We start from the raw sequence: 19665 nt of genomic DNA on the forward strand, positions 1-19665 counted from the left end.
GTATATTCTGGGTAAACAGTCCTTTATTAGATACAATTTTTGTAAATATTTTCTCCCAATCTATGGCTGATCTTTTCATTTTCTTGACTGTGTCTTTGCAGAGTAGAAATTTTTAATTTTAATGAAATTCGGCTTGTCAGTTCTTTCTCTCATATATTGTGCCTTTGGTGTTGTATCTAAAAAGACACTGCCAAGCTCACACCTGTAATCCCAGCACTTTGGGAGGCTGAGGCAGGTAGATCACTTGAGCTTAGGAGTTCAAGATCAGCCTGGGCAACATGGCAAAACCCTATCTCTACAAAAAATACTAAAATTAGCCAGGCATGGTGGCACGTGCCTGTAGTCCCAGTTACTTGGGAGGCTGAGGTGGAAGATGGCTTGAGCCTGGGAGGTCGAGGTTACAAGTGAGCCGAGATATTGTCACTGCACTCCAATCTGGGTAACAGAGTAGAGACCCTGTCTGAAAAAAACCCAAAAAATTAAAAAGTCACTGCCAAATCCAAGGTCATTTAGATTTTCTCTTATGTTATCTTCTAGGAGTTTCGCAGTATTGTGTTTACATTTATTTAGGTCTGTGATCTCCTTTGAGTTAATTTTTGTGAAACAGATTTATGTACAGATTTATATTTTGCATAGGGATGGCCAGTTGTTGCAGCACCATTTGTTGAAAAGACTATCTTTGCTCCATTGTATTACCTTTGCTCCTTTGTCAAGATCATTTGACTACAGTCATCCCTTGATAGCTCTGCGGGGGACTGGTTCCAGGACCCCCTCAGAAAACACCAAAATCCACAGATGCTCAAGTCTCCTATATAAAGTGGTGTAGTATTTGCATATAACCTACCTATGCACAGCCTCGGGAATACTTGAAATAATCTCTAGATTACTTATGATACATAACACAGTGTGAACATACTGTTATGTAACATGCCAACAGTTGTTATACTTTATTGTTTAAGGAGTGATGACAAGGAAAAAAATTCTGTACATGTTCATGTTCAGTATAGACAACCATCATAGGCCTAATACTCTTTTTTTGGAGACAAGGTCTTGCTCTGTCACACAGACTGGAATGCAGTGGCATAATCTCAGCTCACTGCAACCTCCACCTCCTTAAGCTCAATCAATCCTCCTACATTAGCCTCCCAAGTATCTGGGACTATAGATGCCACTATACCTGCTCATTTTTTGGTGAAACCCTGTTACTACCAAAAATACAAAAATTAGCCAGGTGTAGTGGTGGATGCCTGTAATACCATCTACTAGGGAGGTGGAGGCAGGAGAATGGCTTGAACCCAGGAGACGGAGGTTGCAGTGAGCTGAGATTGCGCCATTACAATCCAGCCTGGGCGAAAAGTGAGACTCTGATTAGAAAAAAAAATGGGCAAAGGATCAGAATAGATATTTCTCAAAAGAAGACATACAAATGGCTAAGAGATATATGCTGTATATGTAAAAATGCTCAAAATCACTAATCAAAGCAATAAAAATTATTTAATTATTTTAATTTATTTATTTATTGAGACACAGTCTCACTCTGTTGTTTGTTTATTTATTTATTGAGACAGAGTCACTCTGTTGCCCAGGCTGGAGTACAATGGAACTAACTTGGCTGACTGCAAATTCCATCTCCTGGGTTCAAGCAATTCTCGTGCCTCAGGCTCCCAAGTAGCTGGGATTACAAGCATGCCCTATCATGCTCAGCTAATTTTTTTTTTTTTTTTTTTTGAGACAGAGTCTCGCTCTGTTGCCAGGCTGGTGTGCAGTGGCATGACCTTGGCTTACTGAACTTCAGCCTCCTGGGCTCAAGTGATTCTCCTGCTTCAGCCTCCTGAGTAGCTGGGACTGCACGTGGGTGCCACCATGCTCAGCTAACTTTTGTATTTTTAGTAGAGACAGAGTTCCACCATGTTCACCAGGCTGGTCTCAAATTCCTGACCTCAGGTGATCTGCCTACCTTGGCTTCCCAAAGTGCTGGGATTACGGACACGAGCCACTGCGCCTGGCCAATTTTTGTATTTTTAATAGAGATGTGGTTTTACTATGTTGGCCAGCCTGATCTTGAACTCCTGACTTGAAGTGATCCACCTGCCTCGGCCTCCCAAAGTGCTGGAATTACAGATGTGTGCCACCGCGCCCAGCCCAAAGCAATACAAATTAAAACCACAATAAGATATTAAAACCACAATAAGATATTATCTAATATCTTTTGGAAGGGCTACTACAAAAAGATGAAAGACAACAAGTGTTGGAGAGGTCATGTAGAAAAGGGAATCCTTGCACACTGTTGGTGGGAATGTAAATAAGTACAACGATTATGGAGAACAGCATGGAGGGTCCCAAAAAAATTAAAAATAGAACTAGCTCAATACGTCAAAGAGATAGCTGTACTTCTGTGTTCCCTGCAGTATTATTCATTCATAATAGTCAAGATAGAGAATCAACCTAATTGTACAAAAATGGATAAGGAAAATGTGGTATATATGTACAATGTGGTATATTTATACAATATAAAATACAATTCCATTTTATATACAGTGGAATACTATTCAGCCTTAAAAAAGAAGGAAATCTGGTCAGTGGTCCCCAACCTTTTTGGCACCAGGACTGGTTGCATGGAAGACAATTTTTCCACTGATTGGGGCCACAGGATGGTTTCAGGATGAAACTTCCACCTCAGATCATCAGGCATTAGGTTCTCATAGGAGCGTGTAACCAAGACCCCTTGCATGTGCAGTTCACAATACAGTTGGAGCTCCTGTGAGAATCCAATGCTGCCGCTGACCTGAGAGGAGACGGAGCTCAGGCCGTGTTGCTTGCTTGCCTGCCTGCTGCTTACCTCCTGCTGTGTGGCCCAATGCCTAACAGGCTGTGGACTGGTGCTAGTCCATGGCTCAGGGACTGGGGGCCCTGATTTACAACAACATGGATGAACCTGAAGGATATTATGTTGAGTAAAATAAACCAGACACGAAAAGATTAATATCACATGATTTCACTTATATGTGGAATCTAAAAAAGTTGAACTCACAGAAGCAGTGAGCAGAATGGTTACCAGGAGCTGGGGGAAGGGGAGGTGTCCATCAACGAATGCAAACTTTCAGTTAGATAGAAAGAATAAATTCAAGAGATCTATTGTACAATACAGTGACTACAGTTAATAACAATGTATTATATTCTTGAAAATTGCTGGCTGGGCACAGTGGCTCACACCTATAATCTCAGGACTTTGGGAAGCCAAGGCAGGAGAATCACGTGAGCCCAGGAGTTCAAGACCAGCCTGGATAACATATTGAGACCCTATCACTACAAAAAATTTAAAAATTAGCCAGGCATGATAGCATAGTCTCAGCTACTCAGGAGGCTGAGGTGGGAAGATCACTTGAGCTCAGGAGGTTGAAGCTGAGCTGTGATAGCATCACTGCACCCCAGCCTGGGTGACAGAGACCCTGTCTCAAGAAAAAACAAAATAAAAAAATTGCTAAGAGAGTTTATTTCTAAGTGTTCTCACCATATACAGAAAAAGTGAGATAATATATGTTAAGTAACTCTATGTAGCCATTCCACAATGTATACATATTTCAAAACAACCTGTTGCACTGGGTAAACATATACAATTTTTATTTGTCAATGAAAATTAATAATAATGATGTATCTAAACAATTTCCATAGTTTTTCTTAAAACAAAAAATGGAAAATTTTAACTTCTAGCACCTATTTATTCCTTAATATTAGAAAAGTAACGTGTTAAAGTGAAGCAAAACAGAAATCCATTCTGTGAAGGAACCAACAGATCTACCTGGATCTGACCTGAGACACAAGAGACAGAGTCATAATGAAAAGCCTGGATGTTCCAAAAGAAAGATGCCAAGACCCATCAAGTTTAGTACTGGAACTGTAGCCCTGAGTTCAAAGTCAGAGTTCAAGGAATCTGCCTAACAAACAGCAGGATTAAGGAAGAAGCGTTTGATCCATTAGGTGATAGAGCCTGTCTCAGGGTTGTGTTCCCAGTGCAGAGCTGTCTGATCCTGTTTTCTGGGGTTTTGCAGGCACTGTGCCCATTGCCTGACACCACCCACCTTTTCTGGCTCTTTCCCTGTACCCCTTTCTTCCAGTTACCAGAGTAAGCAACATCTAGGCTATGTAAGCTGGTGTGGCAAATTGAGCAAAGTTGTGGTTGCTAAGCAAGTTTTCAGCAGCCTTCCCAGCATGGTCTTGGAGCTTAGGATACTTCCAATTTATTAAGTACAACAAATGATCTTGGTACCACAAAGAATCTGGTATTCTACATCAACATTATACAAACAGTGCATCACTGAATTATAGTGCTCTACAACATGCTAAACAGGTGGTTCAAGATGAAAAGTTCATGCTTGACATGTTTTGATTTACTGACACAAGTTATTAATTTTTTCTTTTATTTTTTTGAGACAAAGCCCTACCTGTCACCCAGGCCAGAGTGCAGAATGCAGGGGTGCAATCATAGTTTACTATAGCCTTAAACTCCTGGGCTCAAATGATCCTCTTGTCTCAGCCCTCCAAGTAGCTAGGATTACAAGCATGCACCACTATGCCCCAATTAATTTTTAATATTTGTTTTTTATTGTAGAGACAGTGTCTTCCTATGTTTCCCAGGCTGATCTTACGGAGTCGCTGTGTTGCCCAGGCTAAAGTACAGTGGCACAATCTCGGCTCACTGCAGTCTCTGCCTCCAGGGTTTAAACAGTTCTCTGCCTCAGCCTCCTGGGTAGCTGGGACTATAGGCACGGGCCACCATGCCTGGCTAATTTTTGTATTTTTAGTAGAGACAGGGTTTCACCACCTTGACCAGACTGGTCTTGAACTCCTGACCTCATGATCCACCCGTCTCAGCCTCCCAAAGTGCTGGGATTACAGGTGTAAGCCTCTGTGCCTGGCCTCATTTTTTCTTTTTCCTTTTTTTGAAATAAAGTCTTGCTTTGTCACCTAGGCTAGAGTGCAGTGGCTCAGACATGGTTTACTATAGCCTCAACCTCCTGGGCTCAAGTGATTCTCCTGCCATAGCCCCCACACCCACCCAAGTAGCTGAGACTGCAGGTGCATCTTGTTTTTTTTTTTTTTTTTTGAGACAGAGTCTCACTCTGTTGCCCAGGCTGGAGTGCAGTGGTGCAATCTCAGCTCACTTCAACTTCCATGTCCCAGGTTGAAGTGATTCTCTTGCCTCACCCTCCTGAGTAGCTGGGATTACAGATGCGCACCACCATGCCTGGCTAATCTTTGTATTTTAGTAGAGACAGGGTTTCACCATGTTGGTCAGGCTGTTCTCAAACTCCTGACCTCGAGATCCACCCACCTTGGACTCCCAAAGCGCTAGGATTACAGGCATAAGCCACTGCACCTGCCCTAAATTTTATATTTTTTTATAAAGACAGGGGTTTTGCCATGTTGCTCAGGTTGGTCTCAAACTCAAGTGATCCGCCTGACTTGGCCTCCCAGAGTTTTGTAAAGATGGGGTCTCCTTATGTTGTATAGGCTGGTCTCAAACTCCTGGGCTCAAGTGATCTTCCTCCTGTGGCCTCCAAACGTGCTGGAATTACAGGCATGAGCCATCATGCTCAGGCAGAATCCAACTTTTAATGCACATTAAACATGAATCAAAGTTATAATATCTTAATGCCATTAAAGAGTCCATATTATTAAATCAGTCATCATTTCATGTTTTTCTAAAATGTATTTTAAGCTACTATGTAGTAATGAATGATTCCATTTACATTACACAGAAAAATTCCAGCTAATAACTGCAGAAGATAAAAATAGAAAATCATTGTTCTACAACTTTTTGTCTTTTTTGAGACAGAGTCTCTGTCGCCCAGCCTGGAGTGCAGTGGCATAATCTCAGCTCACTGCAATCTCCACCTTCTGGGTTCAAGCAATTCTCCTGTCTTAGCCTCCCTAGTAGCTGGGATTACAGGTGCCCACCAACACACCTGGCTAATTTTTGTATTTTTAGTAGCAACGGGGTTTCACCATGTTGGCCAGGCTGGTCTTGCACTCCTGACTTAAGGTAATCTGCCCCCTGCCTTGGCCTCCCAAAGTGCTGGAATTACAGGCATGAGCGACGGCACCTGGCTGTTTTACAACTTATAATGAAGTAGCTGACTCAGGCAATGGGTGCAATCAACGGGTGAAAGGCTGATGGGGACATTTTTCACAAAGGGATCAGACTTTCACCATCTGAGCTCATGAGATCAATTTTAGCATTACTAAAAGCAGGATGTCTGGATATTGTTTGCCTTTGTGTACACTGTACCACTGTACCCTCCTCCCCAAAAATTGAGCCTCGATCTAATCAAGCCTTTATATCTAACTTCCAGTCTACAGGAAATACAGAAGACCAAGTAAATAACTACAGGAAGCAATCAGCCAATTCCAAAATGTGGTTTATTTTGAAGAAACCAATCATGACTGACTAGTTTCTTCAAAAAGTCAATGGAATATTAAAGGATGGGAAAGAGGGGGAGGATAAACTGTTTTAGAATAAAAGAAACTTAAGAAATCTAACGACCGGCTGGGCGCGGTGGCTCAAGCCTGTAATCCCAGCACTTTGGGAGGCCGAGGCGGGTGGATCACGAGGTCAACAGATCGAGACCATCCTGGTCAACATGGTGAAACCCCGTCTCTACTAAAAATTACAAAAAATTAGCTGGGCACGGTGGCGCGTGCCTGTAATCCCAGCTACTCAGGAGGCTGAGGCAGGAGAATTGCCTGAACCCAGGGGGCGGAGGTTGCGGTGAGCCGAGACTGCGCCATTGCCCTCCAGCCTGGGTAACAAGAGCGAAACTCCGTCTCAAAAAAAAAAAAAAAAAAAAAAAGAAATCTAACGACCAAATACAGTGAGTAAACTTTGTTGAATCTTGAGTAAAACCACTGTAAAAAACATTTTAGTCAATCAGTGAAATCCAAGTATGATCTGAGTGGGTACTAGATGATATTAAAGAAGTACTGTTAAATGGCTGGGTGCAGTGGCTGGGTGCAGTGCTGGGTGCAATCCCAGCACTTTGGGAGGCCAAGGCGGGCAGATCACTTGAGGTCAGGAGTTCAAGAAAGCCTGGCCAACGTGGTGAAATCCCATCTCTACAAAAAAATACAAAAAGTTATCTGGGTGTGGTGGCGTGTGTCTGTAGTCCCAGCTACCTGGGAGGCTGAGGCAGGAGAATCACTTGAACCCAGGAGGTGGGGGTTGCAGTGAGCCAAGATTGTGCCAGTGCACTCTAGCCTGGGCGAGAGATCAAAACTCTGTCTCAAAAACAAAAATAAAAATGAAATAAAGATGTGCTGTTAATTATATTAGGCATAGTAATGACATTGTGTATGTAAGAATACTCTTTTTTTGAGATGTATAACTAAAGTACCTCAGGGGTAATAGTGAAATGATTTACTTTACAATACCCAAGCAAAACAAAAGGTTGTGGGGGAGGAAAGAGACACATACCAACAAACAGATGAATGGATGAAACGAGTCCGGCAATGTATTGCTGACTGTTAAAGTTGGTAGTACGTACATAGCAGATCACTGTACTCTCTATTTTTGTGTAGATTTGGAAAAGTAAAAACAGTTAAAAAAAAAAAAGCAAAAAAGAGCTTGTGTGTGGAGATCTAGGATCCAAAATGCATAGGATTTGAGGAATATGTTGGATAGCAAAGACAAAAATGAACTATGGTGGTTACTCCTACTTTAAGAAAAAAATCAGAAAAGAGAAGCTCTTATAAAAGGGAGCCACAGGAGAAAGCTTCCTAGAGAAAGTATGTGCTAAAGTCCACAGAATGAGAGAGGAAAGGAAGGCTGCACTCTAATTTGGGTTCTCTCAGAGGTCTGTGCCCCACCTATGAAAAGTATGGGGACTATTTCATCTTAGGAAGGAGGAGCAGCCAGTTTTGCAAAGGATGTTAAGAGTGCCTAATTTGGAGGAGAACTGCCTACAAGGAGGAGTATTGCTATATAAATAGAACTGGAATATCTCAATTTTATCTTAGAAAGTAGAAAGATTAACTTAATTTAAAATGAAAGATAAAATTACATTATGAACTTACTCAAAGTTTAAAACTGGACATCCAACCCTTAAAGGTTTTAGATAAATCAGAACTAGCCTGGAAGCATACCAGGTGCTTCTGAAATTGTAGAGACATAAGCGTGTATAATTATTCTTTCTTGGTGGAAAAAATGGAGAAATCTCTTCCTAAAAGAAGATGCTGAACAGCACTGTCATTATGGTGTGATGGTTAAGACACACATATTTATAACACACATATACTTCACATATACACACACTCTCACATGCATACATACACATTATTTTAGTCAATATTATTAGTAAAAGTTCATTTGTGCTTTCTGGCATCCATGTTTAAATTAAATTCTTATGTGTGAGGCTGGGCACATTGGCTCACACCTGTAATCCCAGCACTTTGGGAGGCCAAGGCAGGTGGATCACTTGAGCCCAGGAGTTTGAAACCAGCCTGGGCAACATGGCGAAACCCTGTCTCCACCAAAACTACAAAAATTAGCTGAGTGTCATGCTCATGCCTGTAGTCCCATCTACTTGGGAGACTGAGGCAGGACGACTGCTTGAGGCTAGGAGGTTGAGCCTGCAGTGAGCCATGATCACACCACTGCACTCTAGCCTGGGTAATATAACAAGATCCTAGATTCTATGCCCTGTCTCAAAAAAATTTTTTTACATGTGTATATTAAAGATGGCTATTTCCTCTTTTTTACTTTTATTGCACATATTAAATTAATATATAGTTAATGCCCTAAAATAATTCAAAGCTAGCTGTTAAGAGATACCAAGATGAATATAAGAGGAAAAGACACTTCTGCCCCCATTCTTTCAGAATTCACTACAAAACACTAAAGAAAAACAAGAAATGGAAACACTAACTCTATCTGCGGAGAAGCTAAGAGCTAAAGGTACCTGACTGAGCAGAGTCTTCACACAGGCCATGCGCCCCATGGAACAATGGGGAGACTTAGGAGCTGGAGGCACCAATGAGGCAGAGGCAAGCCTATTCTCTGTGTAGTTACACCTTCAGGTCCCTGTCTCTTCTTCCACAACTGTAGAAGATGAGAGAGTTATTCTTTAGAGAAATTAAACCAAAGAGGTCTTGTTGGACTGGGAATGCCAAAAATGGTAAAGGGTAGAGATGAGTATGGGGAAAAAAACAAGGAAAGTAAATAAAAGTATGCCTATTCTTCATCTTGACCTCATCCTTTGGGTTTCCAGAACATTTGCAGCCTGGAATACTGTCACTTACCCCAGCCTCTCCTGGTTCCCCAGCAGGAAATCAGGAGATCTTTCTCTAGAGAAACTGTGAAATCCTAAAGGGAAAGATCTATAGACGTGAAGTAGAGGGCTCGTCAGTGAAAAAGGCAGTTTATCCTCCAGCCACCTTTTAGTTAGGCAAACTAGATTCCATGTCCTATCCACAAGCACAGGGCTCCCAATCTGCTTTGGAGTACCTAAATTCTACATAAGAATAGACAGCTAAGGGTCACCAAACACCTAAGAAAATGGAAACCATGCAAAGAGTAGAAGAAAAAAACTCAACAGCAACCACAAAACTGTATAATTAATAATCCCAGAAAGATTAAATATAAAACAAGAACAGTATGTTCCTTCAAAAAAGACAATCAGAGAAGGGCTCTTGAAAACTAAAAAAGGAAGTACAAATTTAAAAAATTAATACAAGGGTGAAAAGATTAGGAAATATCTCAAGAAGTACACCCAAAATGCAGAAAGACAGATAATGGGATAACTCATTTAATTAATTAGTGCTCTTACATTATTACACATCAAATGAGTATATAATATTATAAATTCATTAGAGTAATTATTAGGGTAAATACTGATTTTACTAGAAGGAGTGATAAAATCACATTGGGAAGATAACAGGTAAGAGAACTAAATGCTTGTCTACCATAAGAGGAAGTCAACTGATAGTTTCTAAAGTCAAAGAATCAAGAGAGTAGTATAGGGTTATCAGAATTAGAAGCAATGCAACACTGATAAGTTGAAAGTGGTAGTCTCTGGGCATAGGATCAAAGGATTGGAAAGAAGTGAGATGGGATTGTTTTAGTACTATATGAATTCCAAAATATATGCATATAGCCTAGTTTGATAAAGGATAATGTAAAGATCAATATGACTATATTCCTGTTCTTAAGGAGTTTATACTCTGTTGAAGAAACATGCAAAACAACAATTATAGGAGCATGCAGTCAATGATCTATCAGAAGAAGCACAGAGAATCCTCTATCTCAGTCAAATAAGAAGGTTTCTGAGGAAAGGGGATACTTAAACTGGGGTTTTAAAAGTTGAAAATGAGTTAACTGGTCAGAGAAGGGCTGAAAGGTGTTTCTTCCTACACACATAAGTTTCTTTTCTAACACACAAATGATAGCATGCTAAAAACATACTTTTGAACCTGGCTTTTTTAAGAGAATGTTTCTAAACATCCTAGAGAATGTTTCTTCTTATAAAACCTACTTCTTATTAAAAACAAAACAAAATGTTGCCACTTATAAAAAATTTAACGGTATAAAAACTTTCAAAATAAAAACTTAAAAATTCTGCCCTCGCTCCCCAACTCCTACTTCCCAAGGATAAGCACTTTTCAATACATACCTATGCAAATACTGTTGAATACAATTGAATGTAAAAACACAATGTTCTGTATGTTTACTATATCTCACACACAGACTTGTTTATACATATACACTACATTTATATTCCTTAAAGTCTCTTAAAGCCAAGGATTCTGGGATAAGAAATATTAATAAGTCTCACTTGGTATCAACTTACCAACACAGTCGCAGCACTCGTCCCAAAGGGCCCCAAGACACAGCATGCACTCCTTACAGCAGGAGCAATTGCCTTCACCTGGCCGGCACTGGCAGAGCTCCTAGAAATAAGACAGATGGTTCAACTTCAAATTCCAAATAACTATATATAAAACTGTTACTTATTAAGCAAAAAACCCTGCCACATTTGCATTTACAGTAATGTATTCTTGATATAATTTTGTATTCAACATTATTTTATTCAACATTATTAACTATTCATCAGAACATAAATATATACAATTTCAAGTAGATTTTTTTGGGACACATTCAGTGAACATATTTTGAATGCTTTTACCTTATTTTGAGAGAAGGAAAATATTTTATTTTATAATCCATAACTTGACTATCCACACTACTTCAACGAATAATTCAGTACAAGAACAAAACCTGCTTTTCAGCTATTATATTCATTATCCATATTTATCTATACAAATAGGGGTTTGTAGGGTTTCTGAATATGTAAAATGTGAGTAAAAGAACCTTTTAAAATGCTATTTTTATTGTTCCATGATACAGAAAACAGTATGGTTGATATGGTAGATTATTTACAAAGAAGGTGACAATTATTCCCCTCCCTAGGGTCTCCCCTCTTTGCAATGTAGCTTTGCAGCTTCTCTGATCAAGGGACAAGGTCAATTTCTAGACCTCTTGAATTTAGGTGATCCTGAGACTCACTCTGATCAACAGAGTTCAGTGGACATGACATTATGTCACTTCTGACTTAAGGCAGACAAGTCAGTCCACCTGCTGCCATCCTAGATCAGCCAGCTTCCAACCAACCAGCAGCTGCCAACAGACACAGGAATAAGGCCAGAAAACCACCCAGCTGATCCAGGCTCAAACTGCCAACCCACAGAAACAAGAGCTAAACAAATGGCTACTGTTTTAACCCACTAAACTTTAGGGTGGTTTGTCACTCCACAAGAGCTAAGATAGCTTACATGATAGTACATGAAGCTCCAAAGCAATTCCTTTAGTGCTTGCCCCTGCCCTCCCCTTGCCACCAGACTGCCACTCCTGAACAAACTTAACTGTTGGAAATAGATGCTCAGTGCCGCAAAGAAAAATCAGCACGGAGACAAAGGATTTTTTAGCAACGCAAGTTTTACTTCCTGGACTGCAGGAAGGATACTCTCACTAGCCATCTTGCCAGAGACTACAATGAACAAAGGAAAACAGACAAATTTATCCCTTATGCGTTCAGGGTCAACCTTACTGCTGTGTCTGATCTCCATTGGCTGGAGCCAGACCTCACAATCTAAACGAAAACCCGATTGGCTAACAATTTAAAACTTTTCTAAACAGGTAAAAGCAATGGAGAGCTGAGACATGCCTGTGAGCACATCCAGCATCGATATCTTGGTTAAAGTACAAGGACACAGAATATACTATGTGTCTGTAAGCATGGCATGTTTAACAGCTATATAGAATTGGGCTTAACAAAGAATTTTTAGCATACTTATGATTTATTCTTTAACGAGAAAGGAAACTTTAAAAAGGAAGGAACTTTCTACTTCCCACACCAACTGAAATGGAAATTCTATAGCCATCACTTTTGACTTTCCTTGGTTTAAGAAACCATATATAGTTATAAGAAAAATATATTTTATTATTTTGGTAGAAATAACTTATGACAAAACTCATTTTACTCTCAGGCTTAGAAGGAACTTCACAGGTCAACAAAACCATCCTTCCATCTAACACCTGAATCTCTTCTATAATGTTCCATCAACAAATGGCCATTGCAGCCCACAGCTATTAAGGAATTTATAATCCAAAATAGACTGTCCCAATCTTATGAAGTTTAAAGTGTTTTCTTTCGTTGAACTGAAGCCTGATTCCCAGAAGCCTGTTCCTTAAGACCCACCTCCTCCAAATATAATTACTCTTCAACAAAACCATTCTAATTTTTCATGGCACCTGCACCGAACAGTTTAGAACATCTGCCCTTGATTCCCACCCTCCTGTCTGTCTCCAGCTCTGTTTTGAACTATATCACCTTTCTTTTTCCCGGCTACAAATAATCGGAACAGAGGTAGAAAACAGACTGTAGCTGGTCAATGAGACTGTCTTCCAAGATTTTGGAAGTAAAACAGATACTTGTTAATCTCTGTTAGGAACATGAACATGTCAATCTCTGTTAGGAGATGATACAAAGCTGGGGCTGAGAAGGCCATTTCAAAATACCAGGTAAAAAATTATCCTATGGCTCCCCCATTCCTGCTTTCCAAAGATAAGCACCATGACATTCATGGTCACAAGAAGAGAAGGGAGGGAATAAGCCATTCTGATTCCTAATAATGCTCTAGTCCTAATAAGGTACTTCCTGTTCTTAGAGATACTGTTATCAGTTGGAGATATTCTTCATTGAGATATCTGTATCAATTGGAGTAGGCTTTGGTTACTTCCAACCAAAAAAGACCTGTTTAAAACAAAATTATGTCTATTTTTATTCCCCCATCTCCTCATTTTAGATCATTTTACTCCCATGGTTTCATCACTTGTTCCCCATGACATGATGTTACATTGTATCACTCTGCCATTAGCTTTGTCATTAGGTCAAAGTTTGGTAATTCTAAATCATCATCACCCCTCTCCGACTCCCCCTCCCTCTCCTCCTCCTCCTTAGGGCATAATGTCTAGCGAAGAAGCAGAGAATCCCTCTTACCTTCTTGATTGTGAACACTAGTTTTTAAAATTAAAGAAGCCTAAAATTTGTTTGTTTTGGGTAGCAATATGCTGTCAGCAACTGTGTTACTTTCAAACCATTCCAACAAATCATTTCAATAAGATTTTTAAAATCTGAGACCTGGGCCGGGCACGGTGGCTCACGCCTGTAATCCCAGCACTTTGGGAGGCTGAGGTGGGTAGATCACGAGGTCAAGAGATCGAGACCATCCTGGTCAACATGGTGAAACCCAGTCTCTACTAAAAATACAAAAAAAATTAGCTGGGCATGGTGGCGCATGCCTGTAATCCCAGCTACTCAGGAGGCTGAGGCAGGAGAATTGCCTGAAACCAGGACGCGGAGGTTGCGGTGAGCCGAGACTGCTCCACTGCACTCCAGCCTGGGTAATAAGAGCGAAACTCCGTCTCGGAAAAAAAAAAAAAACAAAAAATCTGAGACCTGCTGGGTGCAGTGGCTCACGCCTGTAAGGTGGGCAGATCACAAGCTCAAGAGATCGAGACCATCCTGGCCAACATGGTGAAACTCCATCTCTACTAAAAATACAAAAATTAGCTGGGTGTGGTGGTGTGTGACTGTAGTCCTAGCTACTTGGGAGGCTGAGGCAGAAGAATCACTTGAACCCAGGAGATGGAGGTTGCAGTGAGCGGAGATCACTCCACTGCACTCCAGCCTGGCTACAGAACAAGACTCCGTCTCAAAAAAAAAAAAAAATCTGAGACCTAATGGAATGTTATTGATATATATGTTTTTAAAAATTAACTAGTGCAATGTAACCATTATTTCTCATTTCCGTACCTCAATACTGTGTTTTTAAAATGTAAACACAGGTCATAATATTTATCCCTATTAAATTCAAATTGTATTTCTGGACTATTGGAGTCAGCCCATCATTCTAACATGACATTTTTTGCAGCACTGATTTTAATTCCCTGGGTTTTGTTGTTGTTTTTTGTCTCCAAAAGTTACAGCACATTTTTATTTTTTGAGACGGAGTCTTGCTGCCACCCAGGCTGGAGTGCAGTGGCATGACCTCAGCTCACTGCAACCTTCATCTCCCGGGTTCAAGTAATTCTCCTGCCTCAGCCTCCCAAGTAGCTGGGATTACAGGTACCTGCCACCATGCCTGGCTAATTTTTGTATTTTTAGTAGAGACAGGGTTTCATCACATTGGCCGGACTGGTCTCAAACTCCTGACGTCCACCTCGGCCTCCCAAAGTGCTAGGATTATAGGCATGAGCCACTATGCCCAGCTTATATAGCACTTCCAAGAATCAACACTTGTGCTATTTTCTAACTAATTCATTAGTTTTATATAAGTGTATATGTTGTGACCTAATATATGCACGTTATAATATTTTAGTACTGCAGAATTTTGTGCACTCAGGCTGCATTCATGTGACACAGACATTAGGTAACTTTGCTGGGCCTATTAGAAAGAAGGGAAATGAAAGGGCAGGGATTAATGAGAAATATAGCTACTTCATCACAAAACTGGTGATGCTTGATTCAGATAAGCTCAAACTTAGTTGGAAACCTAGAAAACCAGAGTTGCCAAAGCTATACTTTGTCTTTGGAGTGAGAGAACATTTTCTGAGTACATACTTTTTAGAAATACTATCAGATGAGAATACTGACAATCTTTTTTTTTTTTTAATTTATAAAGGTTAGCACTTAGTCACAAGAAATAAAGCTTTTAAAAAATTTTAAATTTACATTATATGTAGAAAATATCCTTTTACTATCTTAGTTGCTTATATAGGTTGAGTATTCCTTATCTGAAATGCGGAGTACCAAAAGTCTTTCAGATTTTGAGGTTTTTGGATTTTGTAATATTTGCGTCATACTAGTTGAGCATCCCACATCCAAAAATGTAGTCTTTCAATGAGCATTTCCTTTGATGTCATGTCAATGGTCAGAAAGTTTCCGATTCTGGATCATTTTGGATTTCAGATTTTTGGATTTGAGATGTTCAACCTATATTTACATTATTAACTAAACCAACTAAAGAGAAACAAACTAGAAAAGTAACAAATTTATTCAAAGAATATAGTGTCTCTCCTTCTTCTGCAGCTTCCAAATGGTAGCTTGCTAAATGAATTACTGTATATTATGCCAAATAATTTTTTTTAATGAATGTTAATTTAATGGCTTCCATTAGAGAAATCTGAGTCTGTGAAGCATTCATTATGCCTTTTACTGCCAGATATTTGTGAAGTATTTTAAACTAAAATGAAAAGGTGGGTGAGACTGAGATTACTGCTAACAAATGGAAGGTTAAAACTAACAGCCTATATAAAACTTGCTCCCAGGTTATCTAGCCCTGAAGATTAAATGTATTTCACACCCTCTTAATAGATGCCTGTCCTGTACTTTTACATGGTGGTGTGAGAGAGTAATATGCTGCAGTCATATGCTTACGGCTTTATAATTTAGTGATAGAATACCATGTGAAAGCTATGGTAAGGAGAAACAAGGGGGAAATGACAGAGATAAGCTTTAATTACTGTACTATTAAAGAGACAAAAATCCAGTCATGGTAAAAATTACTATCAAAACTCGTTGGACACCAAACAACAATACCTTGGCTAATATTCTCCTGTCTATCCTACTACAGACTTTTGTCTTAATAAAGAAGAAATTTAATCACCATATTAAGAAATGTTCATAATTTGGGTAAATGAACATTTACCACATCAAATACTCCACATACATAAATACTCTCTATTCTTCATAACTCATGTCAGCATTCATTTTAGGAGTTTGTCAAATAAGAAAAGTTCCTCAACTCGATCTTTTGAATCAGCATTTGTGCCTTTACCATTTTCAAAAATACACCTCTTACTTTTCAGGAGAAATATAATAGGCAAATTTAACAGATGGCATTTAAAATCTTACTGCAAAATAAAGAGAGCAAAAATATGTCTACTCTATGACTACTGTTTTTATGTCAAGAAACAAAGTGAAACAATGAATTTCCACATGCAAATAACAATAAATAACAGCTTTATGAAGCTCATCAAGTAATTTTTTTTTCTATTCATTCTACATGTCCTCAAAAATCACATTATTGAATAACGTTTGGTTGTGAACATATTTCAAAATACACACACCACACATACATATTTTGTGTGCGTGTGTGTGTGTGTGTGTGTGAGAGATGGAGTCGACAGGCTACAGTGCAGTGGCACAATCTCAGCTCACTGTCTCCTTGGTTCAAGTGACTCTTCTGCCTCAGCCTCCCAAGTAGCTGGGATTATGGGCCCCTGCCACCACACCCAGCTAATTTTTGTATTTTTAGTAGAGATAGGGTTTCACCATGTTGGCCAGAATAGTCTCGATCTCCTGACTTCCTGATCTGCCCGCTTTGGCCTCCCAAAATGCTAGGATTACAGGCATGAGCCACTGCGCCTGGCCCCAAAAATATATACTATTTTTAACAGCAAGCAAGCTGCGGTGAGGATGTTTCTAAATATAACAAACATTTGTAAAGTGCTTTGAACTCATGTATTGAAAATACAAAAGAAAAAAACTGTGCTGAAACAAGGATACAGAAAAACACAAAAACTGCCCCATTTAAATCAAGCATAATCTGTTCTTCAGGATACTTGAAAACTTTACCCCTAGTTGTTTCAGTTATATGGACCCAAGTCTTCTATAACCAGAAAGTCTAAAGTCAAGATAAAAAGAAACGTTTACCAAAATGTTTTAAAGTATTTCTTTAATTATATAAGACTTTGGAAAATATCTACTAGAGTAGCAAGAAAAAAAACACAAATTCCTCCCACTTTGGTAAATTCCTATGCATGTCTAACAAAACGATGATTATATACTACCCTGATCTAAAAAAATTAGCATTTCTCTATCATAAAAATCTGCCAACATAATTTAATCATTGCATAACAGTACACTGATATGCCAATATTCAGAAACAGATTAAATTCTTAATTCTTTCCACACCTTGTCTACTTTCTCATTTTTTATCACCTTCATAAACTTCATCAGCTTCTATTTTACTATTATTTAAAAGTCTCCACTTCTTAAACAGAAAATGTGGTAGAGCTGAAATTTAGAATTTTCTCTTTGGACTGGGTTATTTATATATTCTACTAACCTCAGTATGACTAAACTTGGGTATTGCTCAGTTGAATGGAACATGTGATCAAAACTAAACACCAAGTTCAAAGAAGTCCAAAATAAAGACTGACTCAATGTTTCCAGTTATTTACTGCCACCACCTCCTCCAAAGTCCTTAAAAGGGTTCTATTTAATCCTTACAGGCACTGTGCTAAGTGTTTTATATGCATTGTCTTGAATCTTATACAAAGTCATGTCGTTATTGCCCTTATTTTTTAAATGAAGTCATGAAATTTATACAACTTCATTCAATTAGTGGCTGGAATTTTACCCCAGTTATGGTTAGGTATTCTTGTTTTTTAAACATTAAAATGAGAAATATAAAAGTGATTTTTCATTAAGTTAACATTTAAATAATTACAGTTATTAATCTCTTAGAATAAGCCCATAATTAAACTTAGATAATTATTTAGGTTATTTAATCAAAGGCAGTATTTCACTCTCAGTACAACTAGAAATGCTACTGCCCAAGTTTAATCATTGTTTGTAAAGGTAAAATTGGAATCATTGACTAAGAGATGCAAAACCAGTGACTTAGAATGCAATACTTAAATTTTTTGTTGCTTTGCTGGTTAATGACTATATCTTCTGCTTCCCTAGTCTGCAAGTTACAGAGAAATTGCGGTCATTCTTCATGTGAAGAAGGGAAGGCTGAAAATGAGTGGTTTCATGATTTCTGTGACTTCATACAACTGCGGCTTTGAAACAAGGTCTTCTGACTCAAAGCTTTTGGTAGCCCACTGTTCTTGAATGTTAGAGGCAAGGTAATATGGAATAAGACATGTTCTATGTGTAAAGAACTATGCTACATGTTCTTAAAGGTTGGTAAACACATTGTTCAATAATTTTATGATGGAAAAAAATTAAAACTTTACACTAAATGGAAAACTGAAATTTATACATTTGAGCTACTCTCTACTGACCAGCATGAGTATTTAGAGAGACTTTGGCAAACTGTTTTTAAAGCTTATATGAAATGAAAGTCTAGCAGGATGAAAAGTTTGAGGGAAAAATCTAATCATTCAAAATGTATTTTACTAAATTCATATTAAGGGAAACCTTCAATATAACAGAGAATTTCAAATTTTTATAAGTCAAAAGACAGATTTTATATACCATTCAATCATCTTTAGAGAAGACTCTCATTCCATATACAGTCATGCTTTACTGCTTAAGGATAAGGATACATTCTGAAAAATGCACCTTAGGCAAATTTCTTATTATATGAACATCAGCATATACTTACACAAACCTACATGGTAGAGGCTACTATAATCCTAGGCTATACGGTATAGCCTATTGCTCCTAGGTTACAAATCTGTACAGCATGTTACTGTCCTGAATAAGCAATGGTAAGTATTTGCATATCTAAACATTTCTAAACATAGAAAAGGTACAATAAAAATACAGTATTATAATCTTATGTGACCACCATCATATATGTTGTCTGACATTGACCAAAATGATGTTATGCAGTGCATGACTGTACAACTGATGTTCTGGTGAGATATTAATTATTTATGCGAAATAAACTGAGAGGAGGATATTTGTCTAAGACTAAGACTAGACTTTAAGAGTTAACATTCAGCCAGGCACAGTAATCAATGCCTGTAATCCCAGCACTTTGGGAGGCTGAGACAGTCAGATCATGAGGTCAAGAGATCGAGATCATCCTGGCCAACATGGTGAAACCTGGTCCCTACTAAAAATACAAAAATTAGCTGGGCATGGTGGCATGTGCCTGTAGTCCCAGCTAGTCAGCAGGCTGATGCAGGATAATCACTTGAACCTGGGCGGGAGAGGCTGCAGTGAGCCGAGATCATGCCACTGCACTCCAGCCTGGCAACAGAGCAAGACTCTGTCTCAAAAAAAAAGAAAGAGAGAGAAAGAGAAAGTTAACATTTATTGTATGAACTTCCAAACTTCTAGTCAGAAATGGAAACTAACAACTTGAGAAAAA

The 19665-nt window shown here is 38.9% G+C and overlaps 1 protein-coding gene across 3 annotated transcripts in view; it reads right to left on the reverse strand.

Moving 5' to 3' along the window:
• Positions 1-19665, reverse strand: part of TWSG1 (twisted gastrulation BMP signaling modulator 1) — a 64797-nt gene that overhangs the window by 26411 nt on the left and 18721 nt on the right. For all 3 annotated transcript variants that reach the window (XM_008979484.5, XM_008979483.5, XM_002757054.7), the window contains exon 3: positions 10842-10941. In XM_008979484.5, the coding sequence (XP_008977732.1) occupies positions 10842-10941 (100 nt within the window). The remainder of the gene's footprint in view (positions 1-10841; positions 10942-19665) is intronic.

Source organism: Callithrix jacchus, chromosome 13 (assembly GCF_049354715.1).
Source record: "Callithrix jacchus isolate 240 chromosome 13, calJac240_pri, whole genome shotgun sequence".
Taxonomy (NCBI): domain Eukaryota; kingdom Metazoa; phylum Chordata; class Mammalia; order Primates; family Cebidae; genus Callithrix; species Callithrix jacchus.